This window comes from Leopardus geoffroyi, chromosome A1 (genome assembly GCF_018350155.1).
Source record: "Leopardus geoffroyi isolate Oge1 chromosome A1, O.geoffroyi_Oge1_pat1.0, whole genome shotgun sequence".
NCBI lineage: Eukaryota > Metazoa > Chordata > Mammalia > Carnivora > Felidae > Leopardus > Leopardus geoffroyi.
In genome coordinates this window covers 210136660-210155616 of record NC_059326.1, presented here as the reverse complement: position 1 = coordinate 210155616, position 18957 = coordinate 210136660, and the positions used below count along the sequence as shown (strand labels likewise).

At 37.8% G+C, this 18957-nt stretch overlaps 1 protein-coding gene across 1 annotated transcript in view; it reads right to left on the bottom strand.

Moving 5' to 3' along the window:
- Positions 1–18957, bottom strand: part of RANBP3L (RAN binding protein 3 like) — a 289492-nt gene that overhangs the window by 265356 nt on the left and 5179 nt on the right. The window contains exon 2 of the mRNA XM_045440187.1: positions 11019–11108. Within this exon, the coding sequence (XP_045296143.1) occupies positions 11019–11061 (43 nt within the window). The 5' untranslated portion in view covers positions 11062–11108. The remainder of the gene's footprint in view (positions 1–11018; positions 11109–18957) is intronic.

Here is an 18957-nt window from a genome sequence, read left to right as displayed (position 1 = left end):
ACTATGACAAATAGTATAGAGGTTCCTCAAAAAATTTAAAATAGAACTACCTTATGATCCAGCAATTTAATTTATGGGTATTTATCTGAAGGAAATGAAAACACCAACTTGAAAAGATATCTGTACCTCCATGTTTATTGCAGCATCATTTACAATAGCCAAGCCATGGAAACAACCTAAGTGTCCAACAATAGATGAATAAAGGAAATGTGGCATATACATACACACATATACACAATGGAATATTATCTAGTAATCTAAAAAAAGGAAATCTTGGGGCGCCTGGGTGGCGCAGTCGGTTAAGCGTCCGACTTCAGCCAGGTCACGATCTCGCGGTCCGTGAGTTCGAGCCCCGCGTCAGGCTCTGGGTTGATGGCTCAGAGCCTGGAGCCTGTTTCCGATTCTGTGTCTCCCTCTCTCTCTGACCCTCCCCTGTTCATGCTCTGTCTCTCTCTGTCCCAAAAATAAATAAATAATAAAAAAAAAAAAAAAAAAAGGAAATCTTGTCCCTTGTGACAACATGGGTGTACCTTGAGGGCATTATGCTAAGTGAAATAAATCAGAAGAGAAAGACAAATACCATATGATCTTTATATGTGGGATCTAAAATAACTGGGGCGCCTGGGTGGCGCAGTCGGTTAAGCGTCCGACTTCAGCCAGGTCACGATCTCGCGGTCCGTGAGTTCGAGCCCCGCGTTGGGCTCTGGGCTGATGGCTCAGAGCCTGGAGCCTGTTTCCGATTCTGTGTCTCCCTCTCTCTCTGCCCCTCCCCCGTTCATGCTCTGTCTCTGTCCCAAAAAAAATAAATAAACGTTGAAAAAAAAAAATTTAAAATAACAAAACAACTCATAGACACAGAGAATGATTGTTGGTTGCCAGAGGCAGAGGATAGGGGGGTGGACAAAATGGGTAAAGGTGGTCAAAAGCTACAAATTTCCAGCTATAAAATAAATAAGTCCTCAGAATGTAATGTACAGCATTACATAATAGTACTGTGTTGTATATTTGAAAGTTGCTGTATTGTATTATATATTTGAAAGAGTCAGTCTTAAAAGTTCTCATCACAAGAAAAAAAATTCATAAGTATGTGTGGTGATGGATGTTAATGAGACTTACGGGGGTGATTATTTCTCAATATGTACAAATATAAAATCATCGTGTTGTACAATTGAAGCTAGTAAAACGTTATACCTCAGTTATATCTTGATATTAAATACAAAGATAGATATCATACAAGGTATCTTCTCTGACTACAATAGGATAAAGTCAGACATAAATGAATAACAGAAGGAAAACTGGCAAATTCACAAATTTGTGGAAATTAAAGAGCACTCTCTTAAACAGCCAATGGATCACAGAAGGCTTCACAAGAGAAATTAGGAAGTGCTTAGAAATGAATGAAAACAAATACACAATATACCAAAATGTATGAGACAGCAAGAGCACTGTTAAGGGGACATGTATAGCTATAACTACTTACATTAAAAAACAAGAAAGATTTCAAATCAACAACCTAACTTTATAATTCAAGGAACTAGAAAAATAACAAATGTAGAGCAAAAGCTTCACAACATTGGATCTGACAATACCAAGGCACAGGTAACAGAAGAAAAAAATAAACACACTGGATTTCATGAAAATTTTTTAAATTTGTACCCTAAAACATATCAACACAGTAAAAAGAAAACCCACAGAATGGAAGAAAATGTTTGCAAATCAAATCTAATAAAGGTGATATCCAGAATAAATAGAGAACTTCTAAAACTTAACAACACAAAACAAGCATCTCAATTCAAAGACGGGCAAAGGACTTGAATAGTTCTCCCAAGACGATATACAAATGGCTAATAAGCACATGATAGGATATTCAAGATCACTAATCATTAGGGAAAGGCAAATCAAAACTACACTGAGATATTACCTCACACCAATGGGTGGCTACTATCAAAAACCCTGAAAAATAAGTGTTGAGAAAGATGTAGAATAATTGGAACCATTGTGCACTATTGGTGTGATGTAAAATGGTACAGTGCTATGGAAAACAGGATAGAAGTTCCTCAAAAAATTAAAAATAGGGGCACCTGGGTGGCTCAGTCGGTTGAGCATCCAACTTCGGCTCAGGTCATGATCTCACAGCTTGTGAGTTCAAGCCCCACGTCGGGCTCTGTGCTGACAGCTCGGAGCCTGGAGCCTACTTCTAGATTCTGCATCTCCCGCTCTCTCTACCTCTCCTCTGCTCACACTCTATGTCTCTCAATAATAAATAAACATTAAAAAATTTTTAAATAAAAAACAAATTAAAAGTAGTATTACTGTATGATCCAGCAATTCCACTTGTGGTATATACCCAAAGGAACTGAAAGCAAGATCGTAAATAGATATTTGCATACCCATGTTCATAGCAGCATTATTCACAATAGCTAAAACGTGTTAGCAACCTGAATGGCCATCAAAAGATAAATGGATAAAAGGCAACCTACTGAATTGAAGAAGATATTTACAAATGACTTATCCAATAAAGGGTTAGTATTCAAAATATATGAAGAACTTATACAACTCAACACCCAAAAAACAAATAATCCAATTAAAACCTGGGCAGAAGACATGAATAGACATTTCTCCAAAGAAGATACACAGATGGCCAACAGACACGAAAAGATGCTCAACATCACTCATCATCAGGGAAATGCAAATCAAAACCACAATGAGATATCATCTTACACCTGCCAGAATGACTAGAATCAAAAAGACAAGAAACAACAAGTGCTTATGAGGATGTAGAGGAAAAGGAATCCTCATGCACTGTTGGTAGGAATGCACACTGGTGCAGCCACTGTGGAAAACAGTATGGAGGTTCCTCAAAAAGTTAAAAATAAAACTACCCTGCGATCCAGTAATCACACTGCTGGGGAATACAAAAACACTAATTCAAAGGGATACATGCACCTCTGTGTTTACTGAAGCATTATTTACAATAGCCAAATTATGGAAGCAGCCCAAGTGTCCATCAATAGATGAATGGATAAAGAAGATATCGTCTATATACAATGGAATATTACTCAGCCATAAAAACAAATGAAATCTTGCCATTTGCAACAACATGGATGGAGCTAGACGGTATAATGCTAGGTGAAATGAGTCGTTCAGAGAAAGACAAATACCACATGATTTCCCTCATATGTGGAATTTAAGAAACAAAACAAATGAACAAAGGGAAAAAAAAGAGACAAACTAAAAAACAGACTCTCAACTATAGAGAACAAATAGATGGTTATCAGAAGGGAGGTGGTTGGGGAGATGGGTGAATTAGGTGAAGGGGATTAAGAATGCACTTGTCTTGATGAGCACCGAATAATGTACAGAATTGGTGAATCACTATGTTGTACACCTGAAACTAATATAACACCAGTTTTTAAAATTTTAATCTTTATTTTTATTTTTGAGAGAGATACAGAGTGTGAGTGGAGGATGAACAGAGAGAGAGGGAGACACAGAATCTGAAGCAGGCTCCAGGCTCTGAGCTGTCAGCACAAAGCCCAACACAGGGCTTGAACTCACGAACTGTGAGATCATGACCTGAGCTGAAGTTGGGCGCTTAACCGGCTGAGCTCCACAGGCACCCAACAGTGTATGTTAACTCTACAAGAAAAGAAGAAAGAAAAGAAAGAAAAGAAAGAAAAGAAAGAAAAGAAAGAAAGAAAGAAAGAAAGAAAGAAAGAAAGAAAGAAAGAAAGAAAGAAAGGAGGGAGGGAGGGAGAGAAGAAAGAAAGAAAGAAAGAAAGAAAGAAAGAAAGAAAGAAAGAAAGAAGGAAAGAAAGAAAGGAAGAAAGAGAAAGAAAGAAAGAAAGAAAGAAAGAGAAAGAAAGAAAGAAAGAAAGAGAGAAAGAGAGAAAGAAAGAAAGAGAGAAAGAGAGAGAAAGAAAGAGAAAGAAAGAGAGAGGAAGAAAGAGTTAAAGAATTCATCTTTCCTTTTTCATTCTTTTCACCTTTTTCTTCAAGCCCTTTTCCAATAATAACTTGGATGTAACTACTTCTAAATATTTCACATGACAGTGTTAGTGCTTGGCATGTATTTTCTTCCAGGTGTTAAATGAGTGGCATCCTGCAAACTAGACAACCTGGTGCCTGCTTAGAATAAGCACAGACCAAGAGAAACCCATGTGTGCCCTCAAAAATTAAATTGTGGAATGAGGACACCTTTTTAATGGCTTGAGTCATGCAATTTTTTCTCCTCACCTAGAAATCTGAAGCAACTATTGTTCAGTGTGGCATGAACATAAAGTTTTTGGAAGAATTACAGCTTCTGTTGGCAAATACCTGAAACTCCATTATCTGATTAAAAGCTCCTCAGTTTCTTCCAGGTTTCACCTCTCTGTCTTTCTCTCCTGTGAAATCACTAGAAGTTTCTATTCCGTTATTTGTTGTGTCAAAATAAGAACTGTACTTTTTAGCATCTCTGTAGCCTGAGTATAGATAGCTTCTTGTCATAGTTTTCTTCTCTCGACTTTTTCTTTTTCTTTTTTTAATGTTTATTCATTTTTAAGAGAGAATGAGAGACAGCATGAGCAGAGAAGGGGCAGAGAGAGGGGGACAGATGATCTGAAGTGGGCCCTGCACTGACAGCAGAGAGCCCAACACATGGGGCTTGAACTCACAAACTGTGAAATCATGACCTGAACCGAAGTTGGACACTTAACCGAATGAGCCACCCAGGTGCTCCTCTTGACTTTTTCTTCTTTGTTTTTGATTGAAAGAAACTTCTAATATAGATGTGCATAAAGATTTTTTTTTTCATGTTAACTTTGAGAGAGAGAGAGAGAGAGTGCACGCACAAGCAGGGGAGGGGCAGAGAGAGAGGAAGACACAGAATCAGAAGCAGGCTCCAGGCTCTGAGCTGTCAGCACAGAGCATGATGTGGGGCTCGAACCCACGGATTGTGAGATCATGACCTGAGTCAAAGTCAGACACTCGACTGACTAAGCCACCCAGGTGCCCCAAAATGTTCATAAAGACTCTAACAAGGTACAAGATTCTCCTCCTCACAAGCCTGGGCCAACCTTTGGCCATTGAGGAACGTCTTCTATTTTGTGAGGTAGAAACAGAATAGAACACAATTCTTATTACTCTTGTCAAAGAAAAGTGGTGGATTTTCTACAGGATTCAGAGAAATAAAATGAACATGCCACAACATGCTAATACTTCAGTGGCTCAGCACCATTTGGAAATAAACTAGTACACATAAGTACACTTCCCAGATAACTGAACATCGCCACTTTCCGGAGCAATTATTACATTTTGGTAAAATGTAAAGATGATCTCCACGCTCGTGAAGTTTGTGGGGTGAGAGTCCCCTTCAACCAGTAGCCTCACGCTCCACCGTTCCCTCCTTTCCTATTAGAGTCACCTCTCTCTAGCAGCACCCTACCTCCCTGTTCCAATTTGCTTCTACTTCTACTGTAGCATAGAAACCAGATGACCACACTTGTTGAATTGTGACCCCCAAAAAAGCCTAGTGAAATTCTGGGACATGTTCCTTAGTTGTCCCACTGTTATTGCTTTATGAGGTCTAAGGCCTCTTAAAATCTTTTTATCCTGGGTAGGGCTGCATAGGCAAAACACATCAATGTTTCATTCATTCATTCAACAAACAATTATCATATGCCTCCATGCTCCATTTACTATTCCAGCTATTGGACATACAGTAGCATACAGAGCAGACTCCATTCCTTGGGTACATAGAGTTTAAAATCTAGTCAGGCAAAGGGATACCGTGAAGAGAGCTTCAAAAAACACTGTGAGACCATGGCACAGGGGAATTAATCCACCACACATAACTCAGAATTCAAATTTCAAAAAGAAAAAAACCCTACATTTCGAAAGGACAACTTTGCAGCCAGGAAACCATAATAGTCCTATTAGAGGCATGAGTCAGAGGCTCTTCAGAGAATGAGTTGTTTCTGGCAGCAGGGGCCTGTTCTGGAAGCAGGTCTGGTCCCATGCACAGCTTTGCTCTCTGAGGCCCTAACAAGAGACCTGCCCCCTTCCCCTCCCCCCCTTCCCAGCCTCCCCCTCAGCTGTTAGTCAAACACTCTGCACAAGCCATGGAGTTATGGGGTCAGGATGTGAATAGTTGAGACATTTGGATTTGTATCCACAGCTGGCAGGAGAAAGACGCTCTGACGGGTAGCTTCTCCTCCAAGGAGTTACAGGAGTCGACCAGGAGCCTTGCTTTCAAGAATAAATAAAATGGGGGAATATGGAGCCCCCCCCCCCATATTCCCCCCCTTGGAAGAGTTTCAAATTTGAAGAGACATTTAAGAAAGAGAAATATGGGCATTTCCATGAGATACGTATTATGGTCGCTGGTAGAAACATCAAGTTCGCAATTTAGTTTAGGAAAATCTGAACCAGTACTTTTATTCTTCTTCCTCTACAGTTCCAAATTTTGTGCCAGCAAAGTGAAAAGCCCCATTCTCCCCACCCTGCAACCTCCCCAAACCTCCCACTTTGTGTTTGTGAAAAGAATATAAGCAGTTGGCTGTCTTTAATGATTCTTGACAATAAGCAGGGCAATGGGCTAGATTATTTAAAAATGAAAAAAAAATCTGTAAAAACATTTAACTGGTGGTTTCTGATGTGTTCCAAAATGAGAGGCACTAAAAAGAAAGGCCTCTCTGCTTCCCATTCAAGCAGGAACTGGAGATATCAAGTCCCAAACAAGGGCCCCTGGAGCAGTAAGATGAGGTCACAACTGACCACATGAGTGGACTTTATCCAAGAAAACTCTTTGAAGGTATCCCTTCTGGTGACTGAATCTGGTGACTGGTGACTGGTGACTGTCCCCTGAGACTGAAGCAAACACAGATTAAAAAAAAAAACAAAAAACACTTGGGAAAAGCCATTGCACATGGCACAGGGCTGATAAATGCCTGCTGGTTTCAGCTACTGACTGCAGGCTTCGGGCTATTTTTCCTCAACTCAGTCCTATACTTATCCAAAACTCCAGGACTTTCCATTGTGAAGAAGAGTCTGATGGGTGTCAAATGAGTTTGCTTATCAGGAAAATGATATGAAGGCTTCCCTCCACTTCATAAGAACCCAGGAATTGAAAATATACATATAATCAGAGACTCCCAGCTCTCCATCCATCAGAATCATCTCCCCAAGAGGTCGTGTTCACTACCCAATGATAAAAAGCCTGCAATGTCTCCCTACCCCTCACATCAGATATAAGTACTTTATAAAGAGCCTCACTGACATGAGCCTTGTCCTGGACATAATACCCATGTTCACTGGAGGCCAATTTCACACACTCCTTCAGCATGTATCTTGTTGACCTCCACAGACTACTCTGCTGGGTGGACCTGCTCATCCTATTTCCACCTCAAGGTGAACTTGAGCCCTGTATTTTTCACACAGCCCTCTCTCCCAGAATTGGTAAACATTTGATTTCTACCCAGTTTTTCATAGATATCTTTACCGCAGGGAGCTAAGAACCTCTGAATCCCAAATAACACCAAGGTCATGGTGCCTGACCTAACAACCTGTAGAAAACTAGTTGCCTGAAACCTTGCCCATATTTCAAGGTAAAGAGAAGGGGAGAGTATTCTCCACCAAACTTTTAACTCATGGCCTATCTTCTCACCCCTCCTAGAACCTGTGGACATAAGAGATTATTTAAAAATCTAGATCACAGTGTCAGCAATCCATCTGATTCTTCCACTAAAAGAGGTGGTGAGTCCCCTCCCTCACCTATCCCCCCAACCTGCCTTTGAAAAGTTTCCACAGCATGGTGATAATATGGCTACCTTTCCACATGGATGTGCCTCTATGAGGGGCTCTACCCTAGGTAATACCTTTGACCCAACCTATATCCACCCCCATACACTGTTACACTTCCCAGGTTTTACCCTTGTTCTTCCTGGTACTTAGAACTCCCTTGTCCTCCTTTCCAATCCTGTAGACATCTCTCCAGCCTTTTCAAACTTTGACTCAAATATAACTTCTTTCTTCATTTTCCTTTTCCTGAACTCTTAGACAATATTAACTACTCTCTCTTCCCTTATTCCCAAGGTAGATGATTTTTTGCTCTGCTTTAGAACTTAGCAGTTGTATATAGTCAACTATTTATACATATGTCACTCTTAGCCCATGGAGGGGAAGGAATGTCTTATTTAATTGTTATACCTTCAGTTCCTAACATTGTGCCAACCACATAGTAGATGTTCCATTAATATGTGAGATCAAATGCAAATGTCTAGAGGTTCTTTTTTTTTTAACGTTTTATTTTTGAGAGACAGCACAAGCAGGGGAGGAGCAGAGAGAGAGAGGGAGACACAGAATCTGAAGCAGGCTCCAGGCTCTGAGCTGTCAGCACAGAACCCGACGCGGGGCTCGAACCCAGGAACCACAAGATCATGACCTGAGCTTAACCTACTGAGACACCCAGACACCCAGAAACCCAGCCTAGAGCATTATTCTGCTGATTCGAATGCTGGCTAGTGACCTCTCCAATTTTCTCATACCAGCAAATTATTTCTTCTTATTGCAGCTCTGACCCTCACTTCTGGTTATTCTTCTTCCGCAGACCTACAGCAGGCCCACTTCCCCAGCTTTATTTTTGTGAACTCTCTGCACAAGCCAGGTGCTTGCCTGCCACCTCTAAATCTCAGTTTCCTTATCTGATAAACCTACTTGTAGCACTGTTGCATAGAGGAAAATAAAATGTATATGTAAAAAGTGTTTTGTGGGCTCCTGGGTGGCTCAATTGGTTAAGCATTCAACTTCAGCTCAAGTTATGATCTCAGGGTTTGTGGGTTTGAGCCCTGCATCAGGCTCTGATGCTGACAGCTTGGAGCTTACTTGGGATTCTGTGTCTCCCTCTCTCTCTCTGCTCCTCCCCTGCTTGCTCTCTGTCTCTGTCTCTCTCTCAAAAATAAATAAAAATCATTAAAAAAAAAAGTGTTTTGAACTGAGATATCAAACAATAATGCAAACAAAATATGGAATGCATATTTCACAGTAAAATATATTTCTAATAAAAAATAGTAATGATACAAAAATAACTCACAGAATATGAATGCAAGGGAGCCAGGAATATATCTATGAGTGGCCAAAAAAAAGAATCAAGAAAATTATAACAATACAAGTATGACTGAAAAAATACACTGGACTGAAAAGTTACTGAGAATTACCAATTGTCAGAAGAAAAAACAAAAACCTTTCTCCTTTATTCGATGCTTAGAAATCTATTATTATCTCCCCATAGACACCTCAAATCCAATGTGTTCAAAACTAAACTAGAATCTCTTACCTAAACACCTCCCCCCACTGTCCCTCGCTGACTAACTTGTTTCTATTCTTATATTCCTTCTCTTGGCAAGTGCCACCACTATCCATCAGTCTTTCAAGCCTGGGAGACCTCATCCTAACTCCTCCTGAGCCCTATTCCATCTGCCCACCCTCCATCCAAGCCAGTCCCAAATCCTATGGAGTCTAAGTTCTAAAATAGCTTGTGTATTTCTCTCCTCTTATACAAATTCATTGCCCCCACTTTCAGGCCTTTACAATTTGTCACCTGTTCTTCTTCAGTTGTGTCTCATTAGATCTTCTGTCTATAGTTCATCCTCCATAATGACACTAGAGAGAGCTTTCAAAGACACGAACCTTACATGGCATTTACAAATATTCTGTGGCTCCTTATAATTCACAGTAAAGATTGAATTCCTTAACATGTCATTCAAATTCTTTTATGACTTAGCCCCTATTTGTCTTTCAAATTATATTTCTGTGCTCTCTTACATATTTTCTAATATAGAAAATCTTCTCAGACCTTCTCCAGGCAAGCTTCCTCCCAGATGCACCACAAGAGTGTGTGCTCACCTTAATTAGAGCATCGGGCTCACACATTGTCATCTCGAATTAGGTACCTTCCCTGTCAGACTGTACACTCTTTGCTTGTCACCGAAAATTTTTACAAGAAGATAGTGGAATTCTTCCATTGCCTCCTAATCCAGACAGGCAGTCCATGAGTGGAGTGTTAAAAAATAGAAGAGAACAAGAATGGGGGTGGAGGAATGAAGAAGAGGTTAGTCCTGACTTTGGAGGGAGAAAAGGAGAGAGCCTTGCAGCCGCTGTTAGTGGGTGAAAAATGTAAAATACCGTATCCAGCATAAGCTTGACAACATGACCCCGTCAAGGATCAAGAAGTTTAACCCTTGATATGAGTCATTATAAAACAATACAGACACCAAGTCTCCCTGCCAGGACTTTTGGGAAAGATGACTGACCAAATAAGCTTTTGCCTGATGGATATGGACTAATCCCACAACACAAATGTTTTCCTGTGAATTATGTCTTGACCACATGCCAACAGGTGATTGCATTTAATGAATTACAGAATTTTTCAGAGTTCTTAAAACGTTCTCATCACTGAAATCTCCAAGGGCAGATAAACATTTCAGAATCAACACAATGGCCCAAACAGAGTAAAAACAGATCACAAAAATAATACTTGGTAAATTAAACTAGTTAAATTTAGTTCTCTGTGTTCCTCTCTCCACACAAACATCTTCATCACTGGTCTCAATATCTAACCAAGCCCAAATTTATAGCAAAAAAATAGGACATTCTAAATTCTACTTCTTTGGGAAAAAGACTTACACAAATTAAATGAGGATTTTGTCCACTTAGTCAATGCATTCTCAACCAAACTTTCTGCCCTAAAAGTACCAGTATTTATAAAGAACATAACACAGGTAGTTAGTTCTAGTGTTATCGTTGACTTTGCTGTCTGCAGTTTAAGATGTACCTCTTTGGATATATCTGTTTTGGTGACTTATATGTCCCTTTTTCCTAAGATGGGGTACAAAATAAAGCTGTCTTTTTTTTAATATTCAAATTAAATAACTGTGCATGCCACTCCTCTATTGTGAAAAAGTATGCCTACCTCTTTAGGTTGTCTCACCTCCCATGCCAAGAGAAAAAACCCAAGGAATCTTACTCGGTCCAGTCATTACCATCTTCATGATGGAAGAAAACTGAAAACCATGAAGAGTCCATCCACTGACAGGTGCCAGGATCTGCCACAGTTGGTGATGACGAAGTGTCTGTAGAAAGCAGGTGGTTTGATAGTGAGATACAATACTTGGTTATTGCTGCAAAAACAGTGGTAGGTCACGGTATCTGTGTTGGCCACCAATCCTCTGAAGAAAGAGACCTTGGTCCCCAATGCACAACTATGCCACTGGTCTGGCAAGAGTTTGTCAAAGGTAGAATGTAGACAAATAGATGGATTAAGGTCAGCAGTACTCACTACACAACAAGGATACACTTAACTCATTACCTAGCTCATTCTCAACAATCATGCACAGCTGTTTCTCAGAGGTGCATCCACAGTTCCGGAAGAATGACATGTATATCAGCATTGCTCATCATGCATTTTGCAGACTTATGCCAATCTGTGAATATTTGTGGCTGAGCCACCATGAGACAAGGACATTTTGGAGTATGCATTTAGAAACCTTGAGAGTAATTTGATGCAGCCATAACACTCAAGTACATAATTGTAGACTCAGTTCATTAGAGAGCAAATGGAGCGGTGCAGGGGCTGTTGATCCAGGTGAATTGCAAGTGGCATGAGCTACATTCTAGTGATGATTTAATAGGCTCAGGTTAACACATGAGATATTTTAAGGTTAAGTTTGCCAAGTGTAACCCAAATATTTACACAAGCCTTTTTAATCTTTAAAACATTTTATTTTTATAATGTATTGTTCTATTTCAATTGTTAATGATATTTATATAACATATTTTTCCTTTATTGGGTGAATTAGGGAATAGTATTTGTATTCCTACTCCCATATCTAATATTGACAAGGTAGCTTGTGTTTTCTACAGATAGTTATGAAAAAAAAAATTTAAACAACCATTTAAAGGCCCTGGAGAGCAATCAAAAGCAGTAGAAACTGGATGGTAGTCAATCTCTGAAAGAGAAGTGAATTCAATAAAATCTGTGTTTATATAGTTTTTGCCTGAGACTTCTCCCCAGTCGACACAAGCCTAAAGCAATCACAGCATAAGCAGAAAGTCCCAGTCTTACTGGTTTGAGGAATCAGAGTATGGAGTTTGAAGAAAGGTTTAATGAATTTAACAGTGGGTCAATAGAAATTATCCAACATAAAAAGAGAAAAATAAATAAATAAAAGATTTAAAGAAGATGAACAAAACATCAGGGACCTAGAAGACAACGTCAGCCAGACTAATATACTTGTAATTAGAGCCCCCAGAAGAAAATAAAAGAATGATATAAAAGAAAAAAGACTATTTGAAGAAATAATAGCCAAATGTTTACCAAATTTTTTGAAAAACAGCATACAGATGCAAAAAGATTAGCAACTCCCCAAGGAAAAATACGGACACACTCAGGCATATTCTAATCAAACAACTGAAAAACCAAAGATAAAAAGAAAATCTTGAAAGCATTAAGATAAAAGAGACATATGACTAAAAGGAGAACAATGATATTGATAATTGTAGACTGCTCATCAGAAACAACAGAGGTAATAATATCAATCTTACACAAATTCGATAAAAAACTATGTCATCATCTAGCCGCTGCAATACAGCCAGTAAAAAGGGGAAAAAAGACAAAAGGATTCAAAAAGAAGAAGTAAAACTCTTCCCAATCACAGACATCACAAATGTTAAGTTGAAAGTCGTTAGGAAGCTACAAAACTATAAAACTTGTATGCGATTTTATCAAAATCACAGGATAAAAAGTCAATATTTAAAAATCTATTGTGTAGGATTTCTACTCTTAGCAGCAAACAATTGAAAAATAAAGTTTAAGAAAACTCAATTTACAATTGCATCAAAAAAACATAAAATACTTAGGAATACATTTAGCAAGAATGTGCAAAACCGCTACAGTCATAACCACAAAATACTCTGAGATAAAAATTAAAGACCTACATAAATGGAGAGATATGCTATGTTCATGGATGGGAAATCTCAATATTGTTAAAATGTCAATTCTCTACAAATTGATCTATAGAGTCACAGCAATCCCAATTACAATTCCTGCAGGTATTTTTAGAGACATTGACAAGATAATGCTAACTGTATATGGCAAATGAGAAAAAAAAAAAAAAAAAAACAAACTAGTGTAACCAAACTAATCTTAAACAAAAAAATCACAAAGTTGGAGTACTTACACTGCCTTATTTTAAGACTTAAATATAAGCTACAATAATCAAGACAGTGTGATAATAGCATATAGACAAATTTCAGTGGGAAAAAAAGAGTCCAGAAATACACTTAAGCAATTACTTGATTATCAACACGGACGCCAAAGCAATGCAATGAGGACAAAAGGAAAGCCTTTTCAACATATGTACTAAAACAACTAGATACATGTATGAGGGAGAAATGGCACTTAACTCCTTCCTATTTTATCATCTGCAAAACTTAATTTGATATAGATCATAGACCTGACCATAAAAGTTAAAACTATAAAGCTTCTAGGAGAATCTAGGAGAGTATCTTCATGACCTTGTGTATGAAGTTCTAAAGCAGGTAAAACTAAATTCAGGTGGTTTTTAAAAATCAGAAAGGAAAAAAAATCACCTTTGAGTATGTGTGTTACAGGAAGGACTGAAATGCTATGAAGGGGCAAGAAGAAACTCACTGGAGTGATAGAAATGCTCTTTATCTTGGTAAGGATTGTGTTTCACATGTATATCCATTTGAAAAATTCCATCACATTGTACACTTGAGATCCTACACTTCAGTGGACATATTTTTACCTAATAAAACTATAAATATATATTAAATTCTAGCTAGTCAGTTTGCTTTTCACAGTAGTATGGTTGAGCAATTGTGAAGCTACTTTCTGTATATTCCAGGCATGAACAAATGAGTGCTTGTATATTATATAGAGAAGGGAGAAAATTAGAATGTATCCTGTGGTGTTGGATGGAATTGGATATCAGCATAAATTCATGGCTCTATACCCGTACATACAGAAAGACAGAGAAGTTCATATATGTACATGCTTGTGTATACGTGTGTGTGTGTGTGTGTGTGTGTATCAGCACTACCATTATAAGCATTGATTCACATGTAACAAGAAGCACAACTAGTTGTCAGATCTTGGTTTATAAATACCACTCTTTACTAAAAAGCCATGGATGTTTGGAGAAAAGGCTGATTCCAAACCTGAAGCAGTAAGGCTTCCTGTAATACCTCATGCTGAAAATTAAGGAAATGTTTAAAGAATAAGAGATCATCCCAAAAGAATAAGGAGCCAACTAGCTTGAAGGAATCCCATTGCTCCAATCTAGGACAATTAATAGAATCAACTGATACTAAATATAGCGGGTAAAAATTTGATTTGTATGACCTCCAATTACTTCTTAGAAAATCTATCTATGCCTTCAGGGGAGACATCTGCTGGACACCAACTTATCCAAATGATCTAAGTCAGTATCACTAATATTGGGACAAACTGACACCATGTGCCTTCAGATGTGATGCACTGAGGACATATCACATTATCCCTGCCAAAAATGCATGGTCTGAAATTGATCACACCCAAACTGAGGGACAAAACAGCTAGCTTGTTCTTTTAAAAAATGTCAAGGTTAATTAAGTAGGGCAAAGAAAAACTGAGGAACTATTTCAGATTGAAGGGTACCAAAGAGACCTGACAACTGCTGCTATATGTGGTAACTACGTTGGGTCCTGGATGGGAAGAAAATAGCTACAAGGGACATTAACTGAGATAAGAGGTGAACTTTGGATATGAACTATAGATTACAGTGTTATAGTAATGTTGAATTTCCTGAATTCAATATCCTTACTTTCAGTAAAAACCACATGAAATGATTTTGTAGAAAAAGGGCAAGGGTGTCTTAAGCCCTCAAATGGTTCAGGAAAAAAAAAAAAGATCTTATGTACACACACTGATAAGGGAGAGAGAAAGAGAAAAGGGAAAATGTTAAAGTAAATGGAACAAAATGGAAACATGAAGGAATTGACCTCCTTGTAATATTCTTGTAACTTTCTGTAAGTTTGAAGATAACTTAAAATAAATCCAAATAAAAACTTAAGACAAATAACTAAAATTATATAACATTTTGGAATATTAAGTGACCAACAAACTGGTATTCTTTTATTGGAGAACTTACAAATTATTTTATTAAAATTTCTTCTCAGGGGACCTGGGTGACTCAGTTGGTTGAGTGTCTGACTTCAGCTCAGGTCATGGTCTTGCAGTTCGTGAGTTCAAGCCAGGTGTTGGGCTCTGTGCTGACAGCTTGGAGCCTGGGGCCTGCTTCAGATTCTGTGTCTCCCTTTCTCCCTGCCCCTCCCCTGCTCGTGCTCTGTCTGTCTCTCTCCCTCTCAAAAATAAACATTTAAAAAAATTATTATCAAAAATAAAATTATTTCTGGGGCGCCTGGGTGGCGCAGTCGGTTAAGCGTCCGACTTCAGCCAGGTCACGATCTCACGGTCCGTGAGTTCGAGCCCCGCATCAGGCTCTGGGCTGATGGCTCAGAGCCTGGAGCCTGTTTCCGATTCTGTGTCTCCCTCTCTCTCTGCCCCTCCCCCGTTCATGCTATGTCTCTCTCTGTCCCCAAAATAAATAAACGTTGGGAAAAAAAAATTTTTTAAAAATAATAATAAAAAAAATAAAATTATTTCTTAAAAAGTTAAAATTAATGTATCTGAGTATATTAGGATAAACTTTAAGTCTGAATGTAAATTATCTGAACATTAAAACTAATAAATGTGAAATAATTATCCTCGGTACACTTTCATGTTTTTAATAATTTTTTAGCTTGATCTGTTATAAGACGCTATCACTAGTATTTTTGTAAAGAATTTTTTGATATGTAATTATTATTTTTAATTTTCTTATAAATTTGCCTTCAGTATTATTCATAGTCGAATTTTATGATTAATATATTTGAAATTCATGACAGCTTCAATTGACCCCTTTCTTCTGACCATATTTTTATCTAAGAGATCTAGATCAATCTCTGTACAGGTGCTGGGCACTCTCTAGGCAACTCTGAGCAAAGTCTGCTAAACAGAGACCATTCTCAGATTTTAATTTTTGAACATCTGTTTTTTTCAAGTTTATTTATTTATTTTGAGAGAGACAGAGGCAGAGTGAGTGGGGGAGGGGCAGAGAGAGAGGGAGAGAGAGAGAATCCCAAGCAGGCTCTGCACAGTCAGCACGGAGCCTGATGTGGAGCTCAGAGTCATCAACCGTGAGATCATGACCTGAGCCAAAACCAAGAGTCAGACGCTTAAGTGACTGAGCCACCCAGGTGCCCCTCAGATTTTAATGTTTAAATTAAGATCTGTTCATATTTCAACTTAAATATTTTTACAGGTACTTCTTTTTTCCCCCAGAGTATCTTCTTTAACAAATATTTTTTATAAGATAAAGTTCATTTTAAAAGGTGGTTTTTAATGATTTTTCTAAATAGTTCATCAAAAGTAGATTATACAGAATCACAGGTCCTCTAAGTTTCAATCCATTCCAGAATAGAATATAAACTTACCAAATTAAAAACCAAATCTTTATCAAAAGATTTTATTCTGCATGTGGAGCTCTTTCCCCATTGGAGTTTTCTTTAATTAATGTGTTTGCTTCTTCCCTTGCTTTTGTATAGATAAACATCAATATCTCCCTGTTTGCAAGCTTTGATTTTAATAATTACAGTTTGCTATAAACTTTAAGAACTAAAGATCTTGGTTGTTCCTTTATTGAATAATTTGATTAAACATTTCCAACTGATTTTGGATAGAATGCAATCAAAATTTAGAGAAATTCTTCCCCATGGTTGATACTTAAGTTGATTTTGCAAGTAATTTTTCAAAAAGCTCAAACGTTCATAAGATTCAATTGATGATGCGTGACTAAGAGAAAATACATACTGCTATGGTGAGGTTCTTGCAGCTTTATTGCACATACACCCAAAAATTGTAATCCATTACTTTGTGTATATATATAAATATTTGTAAAATGTAACCATTATCAGTTTCTATTTCAATTGGTAAAATATTAAAGTTGGTTTCAATGCAATTAGGATTTGTGCACGGACCAAAATCCATTCCAATTATATTTCTGCTCCCCAGATATCATAATTAGAACACAGTTTTTATCATGTTGATATGCTCTGCAAAAACATATATTCATTAATATCTCCACAGCAAAAAAAATTTAATCTTCAATGTTAACTTTTCTACTAAATTTATCACAGTATTCACCATTATATCAGATGTTTTGCCTTCAACAGAAAATCTTCTGGAAGCTTTACTTTGACTTCATGAGTTGTCAGATGGAAAAAGAATTGAATCCTTAATGGGAATTTAACTGGTCTGATTTCCTATTTGAAGTATCTGATGACCCTGACAGAAAACTGGAATTATTTTAACTGGTTGCAAAATTCTCTATTGCTAATAGAACAACACTTTAACATTGTCTTATAAATACACAAGAGATCTTGAAATTGAAAATGATTGAAATTAATTTAGAAGAACAGACATTTGATCTAAATGAAAAGTCACACTTCAAAGAGTGATGTGTAAACATACCTTTCCGCAACTGCACATGTTAAGTTGTTTTCTTTGGACACAATCCTCTTAAAATAACTTCTAACTTTGAAGTAGGTGCTGTTGCTTCTTCAGCAGATGTGTGTCTTTGCTTTTCATGTGTTTAATGATATCACTAAACCCCTGAGGTCAACAAACATTTTGTGCAAGTTTTATATTCATCATCAACAAAGTTGAGAAATGAACATTCAGGACCTTATTTTTCCTTAAATATACTCTTTCAGGTTTGGGGGTTTTGTTCTGTTTTATTGTTGTTTTTGTTTTTTAGCTTGTTTCTGCTGAAAGTATTTATTGCAAAATTTTTAAATAGAGTTATCAAGTAACAAATGGCAAAATCATGATAGCAAGAGAGTTTATACTATTTTCTGTATATCTGTCTGTGTCAGGACTGTTCAACCTTTACATCCAGCAAGATTTTGCATATACCTAACTTGTAATTTCCTATGTTTCCCACTCATGGACAATTTCATGGCTGTGTGAATCTCGCTGGCCATGGCACACATCTGAGGACACCTGGCTGGTAGACCCTGGCCAGCAGAGGCAACAGCTTGCCAGAGAGTAAAAGGAGTTAGCTCACATGTGGAACTGTTTCCTTTTAACAGCTAGCCCCTCGCATGCTATTCTTGAAAAGGAGGGATTCATTACATCACATCTGGAAACAGTTGGGAAAGGAGATACGGGTTTTCATTAGTCCTCTGTCAGCTTTGGCCACATACTAAAGTAAAAACTCTGTCACTGCACTTACATCTTACATGTGACCATGGCAGAAGCTAAAAACACAAGTCAGGAGGAAAAGAAAAAGCTCAAGGTGGTGGCTGGGGAGGGGCAGGGCAGAGGGAAGCACAAGGTAGAGAATTACTCTGTTAGTTTTCTGTGCTGCATAACAAATTTTCCTCATCCATAAAAGTCAAATGATAATAGATCTACTCATAACATTGTTGTAAGGTATAAAAGAGTTAATACATAAATAAGCCTGAGTCAAGGAAACTGTTTTATCAGAATTAGGTATTATTATAATAACCATCATTGCTTTCTAGAAAACAACACCACTATGGTTCCTTCAGCAATTCCTTGTTGTTGAAATTGTTAGAAACGTATTATCCAGACCCTTCACTGACACAAATTCTTAATGTTCTATTCATCCGTTCCTCCCTGTTATGGTTGTGTTTCTGCAGATTGCTGCAACCACAGCAATTAGCTTTTATGGGCAGCCATGTTATATATTTGTTGGCTCATATTAAAATTAAATCTAAAAATGAAAAGAAAGAGGTGCACCTGGGTGGCTCAGTTGGTTAAGCATTCGACTCTCGATTTCAGCTCAGGTCATGATC